General features: G+C 37.3%; 1 protein-coding gene across 1 annotated transcript in view; it reads left to right on the top strand.

The window, feature by feature from the left end:
- Window positions 1–17414, top strand: part of CATSPERB (cation channel sperm associated auxiliary subunit beta) — a 185040-nt gene extending 167626 nt beyond the window's left edge. Inside the window, exon 26 of the mRNA XM_069105680.1 lies at window positions 17175–17414. Within this exon, the coding sequence (XP_068961781.1) occupies window positions 17175–17414 (240 nt within the window). The remainder of the gene's footprint in view (window positions 1–17174) is intronic.
- Window positions 17415–19085: the final 1671 nt, after the last annotated feature.

Below are 19085 nucleotides of genomic sequence, written 5' to 3'. Positions count from 1 at the left end.
GAAAGCAGAAATAAAGGATTTGCCCTGGGGACACTTCACTATAAATCTTTCCTCAGATTGTCATAAATCCCTTAGATCTTTGAGTCTAGATCTTGCATCCTGTTTTAAAGACAATTCTCCACTAGCATCAAATTTAAATAGAAACTTTAATTAGGTGCCACTAATCCATACAAAAAGATCCCTTTAGGGGCAGCTAGTGGCTCAGTGAATAGAATAGAATAGGCCCTGCAGTCAGGAGGACCTGAGTTCAAATCCGGCCTCAGACACTTAACACACACACACACACACACACACACACACACACACACAACTAGCCATGTGACCTTGGGAAAGTCACTTGATCCCAATTGCCCTCCAAAAAGCAAAAAAAAAAAGGTCTCTGTAGGTTGCATATTGACTTTGAGTCACAAAGTCATATAAGTTTTAATGTCCATAAGTTTTTATAAATAAGTTTTCTGGTTTGGGTCACACTTAGGAGCTTTGTGGACCACAAGGCACCCATAGGTCACCTTTGCTATAACCCACATCTATAAGTTTTCCACTGTCACTGAGTCTTTGGCCATGGCAACCCATGAAACAAAGAAAAGCAATCCATCATATATATGCTTTATTTTTCCTATTTACAAGGTACTACATTAAATACACCTCAAGCCTAAGGAAGGACAATCCTGAAGAATGTTCAAATTACTGAATAATTGTGTTCATTTCACATACCCTTCAGGCTATGCTTAAGACCCTGCAAGGTAGACTTCAGTAATACGTGAACTGAGACATACCAGAACAACAGGCTGGTTTTTGAAGAGGAAGTGGAACTAGTGACCAGACTGCCAATATTCCCTGGATTGTGAAAAAAGCAAGAGAATTCCAGAAGATCATCTATTTCTGCTTCATTGACTATAGTAAAGTCTTTGACTATGTGAATCATATCAAAATGTGGCAAGTCTTCAAAGTCATGCAAGTACCCAATCATCTTACTTGTCTCCTGAGAACCTGTCTGTGGGTCTAGAAGCAAGAGTTAGAATCAAACATTGAACAACTGATTGGTTTAAGATTGGAAAAGGAATATGACAAGGCTGTTTATTGTCCCCTTACTTTTTTAACTTATATGCAGGGTACATCATGCAAAATGTTAGGCTGGATGAATCAAAAATCAGAATTAAGGTTTTGGGGAGAAATATCAACAACCTCAGATATGCACATGATACTACTCAGATGGTAGAAAATAAAGAAGAATTAAGAAGCAACTTGAGGGTGAAAGAGGAAAGTGTAAAACTTGACTTGAAACTTAGCATAAAAAAACAAAAAATTAAGACCTTGGCAACTGGCCCTATCACTTCCTGACAAATAGAAGAAGAAATGGAAGCAGTGTCAGATGTTATATGCTTTGACTCAAAGATTACCGTAGATGGTTATTGCAGACATGAAATTAAAAGATACTGCTTGCTCCTCAGAAGGAAAGCTGTGGCAAATCTGAACAGCATACTGTAAAGCAGAGCCATCACCTTTCCAGCAAAGATCCACACAGTCAAATCTATGTTTTTTTCTAGTAGCAGTTGATAGCTGTAAATTGGACTATAGGGAAAGCTGAGGACCACAGAATCAACACTTTCAAATTGTGGTGCTGGAGAAGATCCTTGGACAGCAAAGAGATCAAATCAGACAATACTTAAAGAAATTAATTCACCCTATTTCCTGGAAGGTCAAATACTGAAGCTGAAGCTTATATACTTTGGCCACATAATGAGAAGATGGGACTCATTGGAAAAGATCTTTATTTTGGGAAAATTGATAGCAAAAAGAAAAAGGGATGGCAGAGGATGAGATGAATGGATAGATCATATCATGAAAGTAATAAACATGAACTTGAACAGGCCAGGAACTATGGAGTCAGGAAGAGTTGAACACAAGTGAATGCCTGAATGACAATATCTCTTAAATCACTTTACATAATTATTTGATTCCTACAACCATTCTGTGACATATGTACTACATGTATTAAAATTCTGCCAGTCTCTTCATTAATTCATTCTCTGTCTGCAGAACAGTCCTAGGACCCCTGAAAACATTAGCAAAACCCCCTTTCAGGATTTCTGTAAACATACAACAAGAAAATTATTATTCAGGGCTTCTGAATCAAGAGCAAGGTTCCAAGCCCTCTGCAACAACTGGACTGTCCTTCACCAGTAGACAAAATTCACTCTCTGTCTGCAGAACAGTCTTAGCAGCTCTGAACCAACAGCAAGGTTCTAAGACCTCTGCAACAACAGCACTGTCCTTCACCAGTGGACAAATCTGGCAAAACAACATGAAAACAGACAGACAAAATACCAGCATAACAGCCATGTCTCCTCAGTCCTTGGCAGCTCTGGGTGGCAGCTCTCAAAAGTCCTGGGCAATTCAAAGTGGCCCTCAGCAATCCTCTCAGTCTCTCTCTGCCTCCAAAGGTGCTGCTTCCAAAAAGTTCCTCTGCTTCTCTCTTTTCTTGTGTCTCTCTAAATTTATGTCACCAGCTCCTCCCAGTTCAGCCCTCTCTTTTCACATCAACAAGTCCATCCCACAAGTGGGATTCACAAGCTCTGAGTTTTAAGACAATCAATTTGAAAACCAAGCCAATACAGGGGGATCTTTATATTCCATTACTATTACAGCAGCTTGCTGATGCAGTGGATAGTCAGGAATCAGGAGGACCTGAGTTCAAATGTGGCCTCAGATACTTATTAGTTCTATGATCTTGGCCAAGTCACTTTGTTTATCTCAGTTTCCTAATGTGTAAACTGAGCTAGATAAGGAAATGGCAAATCACTGTAATATATTTGCCAATGAAACTCCAAATGGGGTCAGAAAGAGCTAGACATGACTAATCAATAAAAACAATAATCCTCAATTAATCAATAGAAACAAAAATCCTCATTTTACTGATGAGCAATAAGCTTGAGAAATGTCTCAAGTGGGATTTGAACACTATTCCAAATCTACTTTAGATATAATAGATAACACTATCCATTAAAACTCATTAAAATAAAAGGGAGCAATAGAAATACTTATACCCCTAATTGACATAGCCAAGTAAATAAACAGAGAATGGATATAACATTTGCCTGTAACTGCATATAATTGACCTGCTTTCCTGTCCCTATTTTAAATTGCCTAATTTCTTCCTCCCTCCACCATGCATTCCTCTTCTGGGAAAAAAACCTGAAAGTAGGGTCATTAGCTATGCTTAAAATGAATCTAATCTTTTAATCCTATTATCACTTAGTATTGCTGTGATATATTGATCTTTACTTGTTTTATCCATATTCTTTTGTGATGTTAATAATATCATGTAAGAGGGGAAAAAAATCCAATAACAAAGATTGTATTAACTTAGACTATGCTTTCTCAACTGTTCACCACATCAGGTTAAATAGTTCCTCCATGTCTTCCACTTGTATTGTGAATAAATATCTTTTAAAAAATATTAATATTCTTAATTTTTACATTGTCTTCTTTTTAAAATACATCCCTCCCCACCATCCAGTGGGCAATGGCTTCTAATTTCCCTAAAAATGTTTTACAAAGAACTTTTAAAAAAAGTTGTTTAGCAGAGGGGGCAGAGCCAAAATGGCAGAGTAGAAACAGAACTTCCATGCAGCTCCAGATTTCTCCTCCTCCAATACATGTAAAAAATGACTCTGAACAAACTTTAGAGCTACAGAACCCACAAAGTGACAGAGAGAAACAAATCTCCTGCTAAAGGAATCCTGGCAGGCTGGCAAGAAGGGTCCATCAAAGCATGCTGGGAACAGAGCACAGTCCCAACTGAGCCATGGTTTAAGCCCCAGGGCAGCCCCAACAAGCAGCAGTGGCTGGAGCAAACTTCATGAGAGTAAATCACCAGCAGCTGTAGAGGTTCCCAGACTTCTCAATCCACAAATGCCCAAGACAAAATAAAAGATCAGTGTGAAACTTTGTTGGGAACAGGGAGATAGTGTTCCGGCTGCTGCCCCCAGAGTGAGAAGTAGAGGAGACTCAGTGGCAGCAGCTGCTACTGTGTGGCTGCTTCCAGTGCTCCTGGCCTGTGGGGGGGCCAAGTGACCATTCAGAGGGTATTCACTTTTACTTGAACCTGCTTGGATCTGGATAACAGTCTTGGGTGGTGGTCCTGGGGTGTGACCAGTGAGTCAGAGTATGTGGGGGCTATAGAGAAGGCACCCATCCAATAGCTCCAGAGGTTGAAAAAATCACATCAATTTAGGACATAGTTATCTCTGTTTTTTTGGAAGCAGAATTCTACCATGGAAAAGACTCAAAAGTCAAGTAACTGGCTGTCAATATGAGCAAGCAACGGAAGTGCAAATAGACAATAGAATCCTTTTGTGGGGACAAAAAGGATCAAAGCATGGAGTGGGAGGAAGACAACAAAGTCAGAACTCCTACATCAAAAGTCTCCAAAAATATATGAGTTGGGTACAGGACATGGAGGAGCTCAAGAAGGATTTTGAAAATCAAGTAAGAGAAGTGGAGAAAAAATTGGGAAAAGAAATAAGAATGATGCAAGAAAATCATGAAAAGCAAATCAACAGCTTGCTAAAGGAGACCCAAAAATACACTGAAGAAAATAACACCTTAAAAAATAGACTGGGGCAACCAGGTAGCACAGCAAGTAAGAGCAACGACCCCAGTGTCAGGATGACCTGGGGATCGAATCTGGGCTCAGACACTTAGCACCCACCCAGAAATACTGGTCCATATAACCTTGAGCAAGTTACTTAACCCCAATTGTTTAAGAAAATAGACTAACTCAAATGGCAAAAGAGGCCCAAAAAGCCAATGAGGAAAAGAATGCTTTAAAAATCCAAATTGGCCAGATGGAAAAGGAATTTCAAAAAGTCACTGAAGAGAATAACTCCTTCAAAATTAGATTGGAGCAACTGGAAGCTAATGACTTCATGAGAAATCAAGATACTATAAAATAGATCCAAACAAATGAAAAAATAGAAGGCAATGTGAAATATCTCATTGGAAAAACCCCTGACCTGGAAAATAGATCCAGGAGAGATCATTTAAAAAATTTTGGTCTACCTGAAAGCTATGATCAAAAAGAGTCTAGACACCATCTTTCAAGAAATTATCAAGCAAAATTTCCCTGATATTATAGAATCAGAGGCCAAAATAGAAATTGAAAAAATTCACTGATCACCTCTTGAAAAAGATCCCAAAAAGCAAACTCCTAGGAATATTATAGCCAAATTCCAGAGTTCCCAGGTCAAGGAGAAAATACTGCAAGTAGTCAGGAAGAAACAATTTGAGTATTGTGGAAACACAATCAGGATAACACAAGACCTAGCAGCTTCTACATTAAGGGATCGAAGGGCTTGGATTATGATATTCTGGAGGTTAAAGGAACTAGGACTAAAACCAAGAATCACCTATGCAGCAAAACTGAGTATAATACTACAGGGAAAAATGTGGTCATTCAATGAAATAGAGGACTTTAAAGCATTCTTGATGAAAAAACCTGAGCTGAACAGAAAATTTAACTTTCAAATATAAGATGCAAGAGAAGCATGAGAAGGTAAACATGAAAAAGAAATCATAAGGAACTTATTAAAGTTGAACTATTTACATTCCTACATGGAAAAATGATAATTGTAACTCATAAGACTTTTCTCAGTATAAGGATAGCTGAAAGGAATATATATATATATATATATATATATATGCGTGTGTATAAATATATATACACACACACACACATATGTATAAGAGGATATGTGTGTATATGTATATATGTGTGTGTGGACATTTGTATGTTCAAGTATACATTGAGGGTACAGGTTGAGTTGAATATGAAGGGGTGATATCTAAAAAATAAAATTAAGAGGTGAGAGAGGAAAGGGAGCAATAGATTAGGGTAAATTATCTCATATAAAAGAGGCAAGAGAAAATTGTTACAATGGAGGGGAAGAGCAGGAAGGTAAAAGGGAATGGGACAACCTTATTCTCATTTAATTTGGCCTAAGGAAGAAATAATATACATACTCAAGTGGATATCTTAACCTACAGGAAAATAGAGGGGTAGGGGATAAGAGGGGGGATGATAGAAAGGAGGGCAGATTGGGGGAGAAGGTAGTTAGAAGCAAACATTTTTGAAAAGGGAAAGGATCAAAAGAGAAAATAGAACAAGTGGGGGGGTGGGATAGGATGGATGGGATTATAATTAGTCTTTCACAATGTAACTACTATGGAAATGATTTGGGTAACTATACTTATACAATCTATATTGAATTGCTTATCTTTCCTGTGGGGGGTTGTTGAGGAGGGAAGAAGGGGGAAAAAATCTGCAACTCAAAGTTTTAAAAACAAATGTTTAAAAATTGTTTTTTTTTTTACATGCAACTGGGAAATAAAGAGATACAGGTCCTGGAGTATAGAAACCTATCTTGCCCTACTAGAAAGTTAAGGGGGTGAAGGAGGAGGATATAAGAGAGAAAAGATTGGGAGAAAGGGTATTCAGTAGGCTTGTTATTTTGGGGTGTGGGTAGGGAAAAGACGAGGAGAGAAAAAAATTATAACTCAAAATCTTGTGGCAATGAATGTTAAAAACTAAAAATAAATAAATTTAAAAAAAAAGTAGTTTAGCAACATTATCCATCACATCCACCAAGTCTGAGAGCATGTACAAAATTCCATGGTCATATTTTACCACCTCCACAAAGAAAGGAGGAAGGTATATTCTTCTCTTCTTTCTATAGGGACAATTACTGAGTAATTATTCAACTTTAAAATTGCATTCATATATTGTTGTAGTCTTTGTGCGTGTATGTATGTATGTACACACACACACACACACACATACACTTCATTTCCCAGTTACTTTATTGTAAAATATTGTTGTAATCATTTTATACATTGTTTTCCTGGTTACTTGACTCTGCAACCTTCACTTTGTACTATCAATCTTTCCAAGTGTCTCTGAATTTTTATCACTAATAATTTTTTTTCATAATTGATGGGTATCTACTTTGTTTCTACTTCTATTTTATTGCAAAAAAGTTCTTCCAAGAATGTTTGATGTACACAGGACCTTTCTGCTTTTGATATTCATAGTCTATTTATCTAGTGGTAGCTTCTCTGGCTCCAAGGATGTGGACATAATCACTTCCTTAGTATTAATCCCAAATTGCTTTCCAGAATGACTAGTCAACTCACAGACTCACCAACAATGTATCAGTCTCTCTGCTTTTCTAAAGCCTTCCTAACAATTACTATTTGAAATTTTTGTCCTCTTTGCGAAATGAAACACATGTTAATGAAATCTAAAGAGGGAATATTAATGAATTTTACATATAATTAAAGACATATTAAGATTACATGTTAAATTAACATTTTAACTAAATATAAAAACAAACCCCAAAACAGCACAAAAAATGAAAGTCTTGGAAATTAGTGGGAAAATGAATGGAAAAATAAGAACTATAGAACTGACTTACAGAAACTAAATGCTTGTTGTTTGAAAACACTAAGTTAAAATTTTTTTCTAGCCTCATCAGAAAGAGAGGGAAATCAAATTACAAAAATTAAAAAAAAAATAAACATGGCAAAATCACATCAAAGAAATAAAGTTTTTGACATCTAGTATAATATCCTAGAAAAACTGAGAATTTAAAAGAAATGAATGCTGGGGGTGGCCAGGTGGCTCAGCGAGTAAGAGCACCGGCTCCAGTGTCGGGATGACCTGGAAATCGAAGCCCGGGCTCAGACACTCAGCACCACACCCAGAAATAACTGGCCGTGTAACCTTGAGCAAGTTACTTAACTCCCATTGCTTAAAAAAAAAAGAAATGAATGCTGAGATCTCCCCCCAGATAAATAAATTACTCAAAAGAACTTATAATAGATGATGGGGGATGGCAATAGGTTATACAGGAACTCTGATCCTTAACAAAGACCAGAATGCCTATGATTCATTCTGGAAAATAATTCAGTAGGTCCAAGAAGACTTGAAGTCAGAGTTGTAAAAGTTTATTGTTATACTTTACAGCAGGCAAGGGTCCTTAGGGGACCTGCAAGTTTATTGTTACACTGTACAGCGGGCAAGAGTTCTTAGAGAACTTGCAAACTTAAAGAAGACATAGGCATAGTTTTTAAGGAGTTGAGGCAATTAATCAGATGTCAATTATGCTAACTAGGTGAGTAAGGGTGGGATTAGGGAGGAGTTAAGGAGTGGTCAGTGCTTAAAGGAACATGTACTTTTAATGTGAATTGCACAAGCATATTGCCCATAATTCACTGGGAAATAGCCCGGCCCCCCCCCCCACCCCCTACCTGGAGGTGTGGTTTTAGGCCTGAAATGTCACTAAGTCAGCTATAGGTCAAAGGCTGACTGAGAAGTACCTAGTCTGTCACCCATCAGTGTCATATTTGACAAGATGGATGTTGGGAGTCAAGGCTAACAGGTACTCAGTATGTGGACAATTGGCTAAGGAGTTAACCTATAGAGAGTGCTTTGAAGGATTCATGGTGCAGCTGACCACTTACTAAGGGTAGATAATATTTGCCTAAGCTAAAATGTTTATAGATGGTTTAGTGAAGGATTCATAGGTGTAACTTGTTATTGTTCCAAGCAGAGATACACAGTTCACAAGTTGTTGCTGGGCAGAGTTAATGCTCTGAGGCTCGGGAGGGGGAAATGTGATTTTACAGACTGGTTTTACAAATTGATTTTACAAACTGATATGACAAATTGAGTTTACAAATTGATTTTACAAACATAGATCACAAGCACCCCATCATTCCCCCCTTAAACAGATGGCACCCAAATTCATTTGGGAACAAGGGGCGATGGTCTCAGCTTCCCAAACTGCTTTTCACTGGGAAGGGGCATAGAGCTGTCCCTGCCTCACAGGATTCCATCATTTAAGGGGCTTGGTCTGTAGCCAATGTCCAGAACCTGGCTGATGTCAGGTCCAGAGGGTGATGGTTCATGATCTTGGACAGTGATTGGTACTCAGCCTGAGATGTCATCTGCAAGCATAGGGTTCTGAACCTAGAAGACACAAATCTAGCAAAAAGATTAAACAAACAAGGGCCAGAAAAGCATAAGAGAAAATTTACCAGAAGTGGGGTGAGTATGGGCTAGTATAATCCATTACTCAGACTATTTCACTTTCCTTTTCATTTTCCCATAGACAAGATACCTCATAAGTTTTTATTCTTTTACTGACATAATTGTACTGCCTTTAACAAAAGAGGTCCCTGACTTGAACCTCACAGCTGAATAGTAGACATACATCCTTGTTTCACAAAGTTTGTTTATCCTCTGATTATATTTACTCTGGAAAAAAGAGATACTTCAGAAATGGAATCTTTTACATGTACATTCAGTTACAAATGTTAACTTTTGCTTAGATAATGGAATAACTACAAATTCAGATCAAAACAGCAAGATCTCTTCTGCTTTACAACTCATTACATTAATTTAGCAATAAATTTATCTTGCAAATGAAGGTTTTAGTAGGCCTCTTAAAATCACACTAGAGATTTAAAAAATTTCTTCTAAAAGTATTTTCCCTTCTTTTAAATGTTTCAAGATTTATAAATGATCACTAAACTTTTATAAAGAAAGTTAATTGAAAACTTTTAAAATGATCTTAAGCAGTATATACATGTTTTAATTCTAGATGAAAACAATATTAGATTTTCCAGTAAGCTAACATGAAAGAACTCACATCTTTTACTGACTACTTACTCTGATCATAGAAACCTGCTATAGAAGGAAAAAAGCAGGGACATGTGACATTCGAAATATGACAGGATAAAACATCCTTGGCTCTGTTTAAGTAAAATCACAGATATCCAACCAGGCAGTATCCATTCCACCTCAAAGCTAGACTCAGGGATAGTTGGGGAACATTCCTTTTCAAAGGAACCCCATGGGTAAACTGAGCCAGGAGGGATCCCATCCCAGACAGAGGCTAAGATTGCCCCTTCGGCCTTTACCAAATGTAGATTTCCACCTGTCCACAGTACAGGATCACATTCCCTCTGAGTAGCTTGTGGCATTTTTTTCTCAAATACTGATTTAATGCAGATAACTATACCCAAATTCAAACTCAAAATAAAATTTAGTTATGGTCCCAAGTGCCTTTTACCTTAAACAACAAGCTTCACCAATCACAGCTTAGAGCCAGTTATCTCTATTCTCTTGTAGCTGCAATAAGCAATAAAGATTTATCAGGTCTCACAAATGTAAGGAATTCCATTTACCATCTTTCCTTCTCAAATATAAAAGCCAATTTATAGAAATCCTTTCTAATCCTTGCAACTTCTTAGCAAGTTAGGTTCATTTAAAAACTACATGACTAAAAAACATATTCCTTTCCCAAGCTGAATGACCTTGTCTAATAGAGATAGTTTCCAGGGGATTTGGCAGTTTTACAACTTAAGGAAAATTTACATGAATTCTAAGCAGGAGAAACTGGGGGAAGGGCTAATAGTGATGCCCCTGCTTAGCCAATTCTTACACATGCAGAAGGACTGCTCTGAATGGGCAGAACTAGTCAGAATAAAGTTTTCATCCAGTCTCCTTTTTTCCACATGCAATAATCAATTAGCAATTTTAGGTTTTAGCATTAAAACAGTAGCCCAAAATAGCTTAGTTAACAATCTTACAATTTTAAACAATCTTAACTGAAACTTCCTTTTCAACAAATGCAGACTTGGAAGCTTATGATTTCCCAAATTATAATACTCCAAGACTTTAGGAGAAACTGCTTCTCGTACAACATAGATAATACAACTGTTTACCAGTAACAATATCATAAACAATTATCATGTTCTTAAATTTGAACTTTGAAATAAAAACAAATGAATTATCAATCTGGTGACCTTAAAACTCCAGTTTTTGAAGTTACACAGAACTAAAATTTTCTTGGTGCCACACAACCAATCAACTTCTCACTAGAAATCAATATATTCTAGAATCTCACATAGATAGTCAATGTGGTGATCAGTAAACCTTCAAATTAACATAAATACATTCTTAGATGAAACAAGCTTGAAAACCACATCCCTATATTTCTCCCTTTTTCCCTAAGGTTTCTCATTTGCTCAATAAGAATTCTACAAAATGCATTTACAATTCACTGTGCAGAGAATCATTCATTTCATCATTAGTAATGTCGAAACTATAACTTTAAATAATTGTATATTTCCAGAATAGCCAAAAAGTTATCAACAATAAGCTATCACAGTAAACATCAGCAGTATTATTACTACCTGCTTGTATCCCAAATGTAACAGCTTCAAATTATCAAATATTATAACATAAAAAATCCAATTCACATGAAATAAACATTATAAGATAGGGTTAGCAGAACTGATAAAGTAACAGCTGGTTTTACACAACTTTTTTCTCCATCTTTTAGTTTCAACAAAATTCAGATTGAAAACTGCTTTACCTAACACCATTTCTGGCTCACAATAGTCACTCAATTTTTACAGTATAAGAGGATTTTACAATTTAGAAATACCATAATAACACAATGACATTATGACAGTAATTGCATTTCCAATTCATCACATGCAAAAATTATTGATAGAAAATTAGGCTTACCAAATGCAGAGGCTTTTCTCTTTTCCCCACAGTTGCAGAGCCTGGTTGTGGACCCAGGGGTTTGAAAGGAGAGAGTGGTCATCTGCATGCCTAGAGTTGTGGACTTCAGGGTACCCAGGGGCCCAGGGCTGTTGCCAGTGGGGCCCTCAATATAGCTGCTATGCCTTCCCCCCACTTTTTTTTCAAGTGGGGGAGCATAAGTCAAATTGCCTATTATTCTTCAGCACTCCCTATTTTTTTTCATCTAGGATGAGAGAGGCTTTAACAAAATCTGCTCAAATGTTTTTAGCTGTTCTAACTTCTACTCCAATAAATTTCACTTATGTGTCCACTCCTTAGAAACTTCTTTGAAAGTGATAGCTTTGACTTCTCTAGCGGGTAGGGTGGGGGGAGCAGGGAGTGGCACCTACTCCCTTATCTCACTTCTAGAGAACCCCAAAAACCTCACTTTTTTATCAAATCTTAGAAAATATTCCAATTTGCCTTAATGCCAAATAGTAAAATGAATTCTGACTTATCTTTGGCATCAAATTAGGAGTGACACTTTTCAAAAATGACCCAAATGCATTCAGTTGCCTTTCAGTTGCATTCTGATACACAAAATTTTCCTCTTTTAGGTGAGGCAGGAAATAGTTAAATGTTGGTCTGCCTGCCTCTTTGATATGAGGGGGAAGATTCCCTCCCTTTCTTATGGCCTTCTCCTCACTCTACTTGGCCAGAGTGAAATGAAGAGGAGGAGATTTTTAAACTTTTAAAGATCTTAAAACTTCTCTTCACATTTTTCAATAGCAAATAACTTATACCTATCTTAACTTCCTACCCATGTTGCTTTCTTTGCTACATGCTTAAACTTTCTTGCTTTTCCTATACTCTTTAACTTGTATTTACCATCATTTAACCTAAACAAGACGGTATTTTGCTCTCTTTCTCTCCCTCTCCAGCCTGCATTCAGCATCGGGGGAAGGGAGGAGAAGGGAAAGAGATAACAGAATTCCAAAGAAATGTCCAGCAGTCCAGCTGCAGTTTAAACCTTACAGGGTGTCAGATTACTCACACTCATTCACACAGCCATACAGAAACAGAACAGAGAGAAAAACTGACAGGAAGGTTTTAAAAGCTCACAGAGGATTGCCAGAAATCCTCGGCACAAATCACATGTTTGCTTCGCCTCCAGATAGATGGTAATGGAGGTCAGATAAGACTTACTTTAAGATACCCTAGTCGAAGATCCCCAAGTGCAGGGGGAAACTGGCCCATCCTTTCTTCTTGAGGTCTTGGAGACCAGATTTTTTTTTCCAGTTGTCTAAAAGTTATCCCAGAAGTGAGTCTTGGGGTATGGAGTGAGACTGACCCATCCTTTCTCCTGCCCTTAGCCAAAGAGTCCCTGTAGTCCCTGCTTCAGTTCTGGCATCCCAAAGCGAAGCCCTACCTATAAATTAGGCTCCCGACAAATGTCTCCTAATGACAGAGCATCCTCCATCCAGTGGAGAGTATGTCCCAGGTCTAAAGTAGACCCACTCCAGTCTGGCCAAGACTAGAAACCATGTCCCAGCAAGCCTTCTTAGGTGCTTGAGGGGAAAGAACCAGATGTACAGGGAGAGAGGGAGGAGGTAAAAGGAGCTTACTGGGACTCCAAGAAAGCTTGAGACCTCAGACTTTTCTCCTGGCTGGCTCACCAAAATGATAGGGCATGGCAATAGGTTATACAGGAACTCTAATCCTTATCAAAGACCAGAATGCCTCTGATTCAGTCTGGAAAAGAATTCAGTAGGCCCAAGAAGACTTGGAGTCAGAGTTGTAAAAGTTTATTGTTATACTTTACAGCAGGCAAGGGTCCCTAGGGGATCTGCAAGTTTATTGTTACGCTGTACAATGGGCAAGAGTTCTTAGAGAATCTGCAAACTTAAAAGAAGACATAAGCATAGTTTTTAAGGAGTTGAGGCAATCAAATCAGATGTCAATTATGCTAACTAGGGTGGGATTAGGGAGGAGTTAAGGAGTGGTCAGTGCTTAAAGGAACACATACTTTTAATGTCAACTGCACAAGAATATTGCCCCTAATTCACTGGGAAATAGCCCAAGGTGGGGGGGGCGGGCTACCTGGAGGTGTGGTTTTAGGCCTGAAACATCACTAAGTCAGCTATAGGTCAAAGGCTGACTGAGAAGTGCCTAGTCTGCCACCCATCAGTGTCATGTTTGACAAGATGGATGTTGGGAACCAAGGCTAACAGAGACTCAGTATGTGGATAATTGGCTAAGGAGTTAACCTATAGATAGTGCTTTGAAGGATTCATGGTGCAGCTGACCACTTACTAAGGGTAGATAATATTTGCCTAAGCTAAAATGTTTATAGATGGTTTAGTGAAGAATTCATAGGTGTAGCTTGTTATTGTTCCAAGCAGAGATACACAGTTCATGAATTGTTGCTGGGCAGAGTTAATACTCTGAGGCTGGGGAGGGGGAAATATGATTTTACAAACTGGTTTTACAGATCGATTTTACAAAGTGATGTTACAAACTGATATTCCAAATCGAGTTTACAAATTGTTTTTAAAAACATAGATCCCAAGCACCCCATCAATAGAGATGTAATTTCAAGATAATTGTAAATAACTAGATACATACAAGGCATATTCAAAGTAGATGAAGATAATTTGAAAGATATTGCACCAGTAACTGGATGTATGTGTGGGGTGGGATGGGGGTGGGAGGTCTGAGGAAACAGGAAAGACCTCTTACAGAAGTTGGACTTTGGTCTAAGTTTTGACAGAAGCCACTGAAACTTACTAGCAAGAGGCAAGGGGGCAAAGCCTTCAAGACATGAGAACCAGTAAGTACAAATGCATAGAGGTGATTGACAAGATTGTTGTATCAGAAGAATTTTGTGTAGACCAATTTTTCTGGATTGTAAAATGTGTGGAGGGAAATAGGATATTAGAAGACTAGAATGGTAGGAAATGACCATGCTATGAAAAACTGTAAATATTAAAGAGAAAACATTATATATTTGATATATATTTGGAGATAATAGAGGGCCCTTAGAGTATCTTGAACAGGGTAGTGACATGATCAGACCTAAGACTTAGGGAAAAAAATATTGACAACTGGATAGAGGATATATTAGATCGGGAAGAGACATGAAGCAGGGTGATCACTTAGAAGGCTACTGCAGGAATCCAGATGAGAGGTTATCATACTATATGAGCGTTAGGCTGTGTGTATGTAGAGAAGAGGATGATTGAGAGAGACATTGTGAATATAGAAATGACAAGATTTGTTATCAAATTACATATGTGCAGAGAATGAGAGGAATCTAGAATTATATTGAGATTGTGTACCTGAGAATCTGGAATGATCCACTTTGCAGTAAGAGGGAAGCTCAGAAGTGGGGTTTGAGGGAAAAGACAGCACAAGAAGGTAGTCTAAGGTTGCAAATGACAGCTGCTTTCTTACTAATGGTTCCAGTTTTTAAATTTGACTCAGTGTTGTTATAGTTGGTAGTGGGTCCTTGTAATGGCAAGCAAAGTAATATTTTGCTGCTTCTTTCAGCTATTCAAATATCTTAGAGCTTTGCCTTTGATTGCATGGAAAGTCTTTGTTGGAAACAGTATACATTGTGTTGCCCTTAACAGGCCTAAGGGAATTTGAAAGCCTTCCCTGCACTTGATAGGCCTAACATCTTCACCTGGAGCTCATAGTGGGGGGAGCTTGCTGAAAGGGTGGAACAGGAAAGAGCAGAGAAAAGCTCAAGCAGAGCTGGGACCAAGAAGAACTGTGAGGGAGGATGCTTGTGATTTCAGCACTCCATAGTACTCTGTCTGTTGATCTGTCAGACAAAAGCACCCTGTCTGTTGCCTTTAAAGAGAAGTTCAGAAAGAAGATTTTACTTTGGTTACAGAAGCCCCGAAAGAGTTCTTTAATACTGTTACAGAAGTCCTGGGACTTTATTGTTGATTTGTGTTTGATTTCTCAGACAGAAGCCTTGTCTGTTGATTTTTGTTACTTTGTCAAACAGAAAGTGAATGGAGATGATAGTCCTGGCAATGTGTATAAATATTGTTATAGCTCTGTTAAAGCTTTGTATTCCTAGAAACAGAAATTCCAAAGAGCTTGGAGTGGAGCAGTAAGCTGAGGTATGAAACAGGAGCAGAGAGCTGCCTACATGTGAGTCCAGGCAAGAATTGTGTGAATCCAGGCAACTGGGAGAGCTGCCTATCTGTGAATCCAGGCAAGAGGTGGGAGTGACCAGCCCATGGAAGAGGAGCCTTGGGTTTTGGAAGTCAGCCTTGAGTTAGGATGAAAGAAGACTACTTGAATCTTCTGTATTGACTGATGAGCTTGTGATTTACTGTGACCTAGAGGTGGGTGGTATTTCTACTTTCTGCTACCCCTGAAGATTGATTGACTTAAGAATGATTGAAAGCCAGCCTCCAGTCAAGATGAAAGAAGACTTTACTTAGACACTCTGTATTGACTGAGGAGATTTTAACTTATTGAATGATATATTTTGTTTAAGCCTATGTGGTCACCTTAATAATAAGTTGTTATGTTATATTGTTATAGATGAAGTGCTTTAGTTTCTTGTATGTTGTGCTTTAGTTTATTGTTGAATAGAAAGTTCACTATACAATGTGATTAGATCTTTACAGTTGTTCACAGCAACAATCCTTAGGAGAGTTACTTTGGCCCTTTGTTGTCAGAGAGAACAAATGATATCATGAGGGTGATGTCTTGTCTTGTGAATGAATTGGATTTAAATGAGGGAGAGCTGTACAAAGAAATTTTACTCAGAAGTACTACTGATGCTAGACATCCTACTCCAGGATTCATATGAAAAATAGAAATTACTGCATTTTGGTACTACTTTTACCATACATTATATAGTACACTTTTTTACTCTTCTTTCTGTATCAGTATTGATCCAAACACTGACATAATTCCTGCTGCAGTATTGTTCATTAGAAAAAAAAATTAAACTGGCAAAACTGGTAAGATAGTATTGCAATCTCTCTCCCTCCCTCTCTGGCCTCCTTCTCTTCCTGAGCTTTCTTGTGGATGGAAAATTCCTCTCTGCTTCTCTTTTTCTCAAGTATTCATAAGATTCCTCAAAAGTACAGGATAAAGAAAATAAAATTTCATTCCTTTCCCTCATGAATAGGAACATGTGGAAAGAATCATTGCCTTCCTTATAGACTGGGTACCTCAATACCTAGATGGGTACCTAGCTAGCACCTGTTGTTTGGTCCTGCCTCCAGATCTCTCAACCACCAGGTGTAACATCACATCCTGTAGACTATAGAAGAGGCCAGAAAGTATAAATCTTGTCCTTTATAGACTGTCCTTGTGTAGTAGAGAGGTTTGTGGGAACCTAGAGGTAATATTATAGGCAAACATATCTGAAGTCCCTCCATAAGTTTGTTTGAAGCTCAAATGAGATTATATGTAAAGATATATTTAAAAAACCTTAAAACAATATCATTATCATCTATTCATCAGGTAAGTAGAAACCTAGTAGAAAGCAGTAGCTTTAATAATTAGAGTTAGTCATCTTAAAGACCTTTTTTTTCTGTTTCAGATTTATGTAGATGATGTGCCACTTCCATTTCCAGGAAGAATTCTTATTGCTGCTACAACAGCTGTAGTTCTGGGGGGAATCATTTTTGTAGCATTTATGTTGGAAATGTATAATATCAAAGTGTGGAAGCCATTTAAACACATTATAATAAGAAAGAGGAAAGGATCATTCACAATTAGACCTATTAGGATATTCACAGAAGAGAGAAAAACAGGAGAGGAATGTGCGAAAGACACATAAGAATGAACACAATTTCTCTTTTTAGTCCTTTAGTTTTATCTTACATAATATATTATATAAGGATTCTTGATTAAATATGTTAAATAAGTGATAGTCTTGAGTTATTATTTCCTGTAGAATTAAAGTCATTCTTAAAGTCATAAAAATATTTGTTTTTATGAATTTTAGTTGTCAAACTGTTTTGTGAGTATTAGATTGAAAATTGTTCATATTTTTTCATTTTTCCTTACACCAATTATGGAATGTTTTCATTTGTTTCATTCAATATTTTTAATTGAATTCCTTGAATATTGTCACTCCAATTTATTTTTAACTGGAAGTCATATGTTATATTATAAATAAACCTCAAAATTTTTATTAAGTTTAATATTCTTGTAATAAAACTTTCTAAAACAATGCACAGAAGTAAGTGACCATAGTAATCTAGCATTTGATATATGTTAAAGCACAAACATTTCAGACAAGAACTCAGTATTTGACAAAATTTACTGGGAAAACTGGAAAGCAACTTGACAGAAACTTGGTATAGACCAACATTTCACATCATAGACCAAAATAAGATCCAAATGTATACACAAGTAAGACATAAATGGTGGTATCGTAAGCAAATTAGGGAAGCGTGGAATATTTTATCTGTCAATTCTATGGATAAGGGAAAAAATAAGGACAAAACAAGAGATAGCACTATAGGATATGAAATGGATAAAGATTATATTTTTTTTTGCTTTTTTTTTTTTGGAGGGCAATTGGGGTTAATAACTTGCCCAAGGTCACAGGGCTAGTTTGTGTGTGTGTGTGTGTGTGTGTGTGTGTATGTGTTAAGTTTCTGAGGCCGGATCTGAACTCAGGTCCTTCTAACTCTGGGGCCTGTGCTCTACTCACTGTGCCACCCTAGCTGCTCCATGCAGCCAAGATTATAAGAAAAGCAGAAACCTGGAGGAAATGTTTTATAGCAAGTTTCTCTGATAAAGGCCTCATTTCTCAAGTATATAGAGAACTGAGTCAAATTTATAATAATATCAGTCACTCCCCAGTTGACAAATGGTCAAAGAATGTGAATAGGCAATTTTCAGAAGAATAAATCAAAACTATATAGTCATATAAAAATGCTCTAAATCACTATTGATTAGAGAAATGCAAATAAAAACAACTCTGAAGCACCACCTCAAGCCTACCATATTGGCTAATATTATAGAAAATGAAAATGACAAATGTGAGGGGAGTATGGGAAAATTAGGCAATAAAGCACATTATTGGAGTTATGAACAAATGTAATAATCATTCTGGGAAGCAATTTAGAACTATGCCCAAAGGACTATGAAATTCTTCAGACTCTTTGACCTAGCAATACCACTACCAGATCTGTTTCCCTTAGAGATTTTTTTAAGGAAAAGGACATATATGTACAAAAATATTTATAGCAGCTCTTTTTGTGGTGGCAAAGAATTGGAAATTGAAGGAATGCACATAAATTTGGGAATGACTGAACAAGTTATGGTATATGGTTGTGATTAAATACTGTTGAGCTACAAGAAAAGATGAGCAGGAAAGTTTTTTCTGAAACTGGGAAAACTTACATGAAGTGATGCAAAGTGAGGTGAGCAGAACCAAGAAAACATTATATTCAGTAATAGCAATACTGTACAATGATAACCTATGAATGATTTAGCT

The sequence above is a fragment of the Petaurus breviceps genome, unplaced genomic scaffold (genome assembly GCF_028583685.1).
Source record: "Petaurus breviceps papuanus isolate PSGF00001 unplaced genomic scaffold, PetGlider_PUasm1.0 77, whole genome shotgun sequence".
NCBI lineage: Eukaryota > Metazoa > Chordata > Mammalia > Diprotodontia > Petauridae > Petaurus > Petaurus breviceps.
The sequence above is the reverse complement of the archived record's forward strand: the minus strand, read 5'-3'. Positions and strand labels throughout refer to the sequence as shown.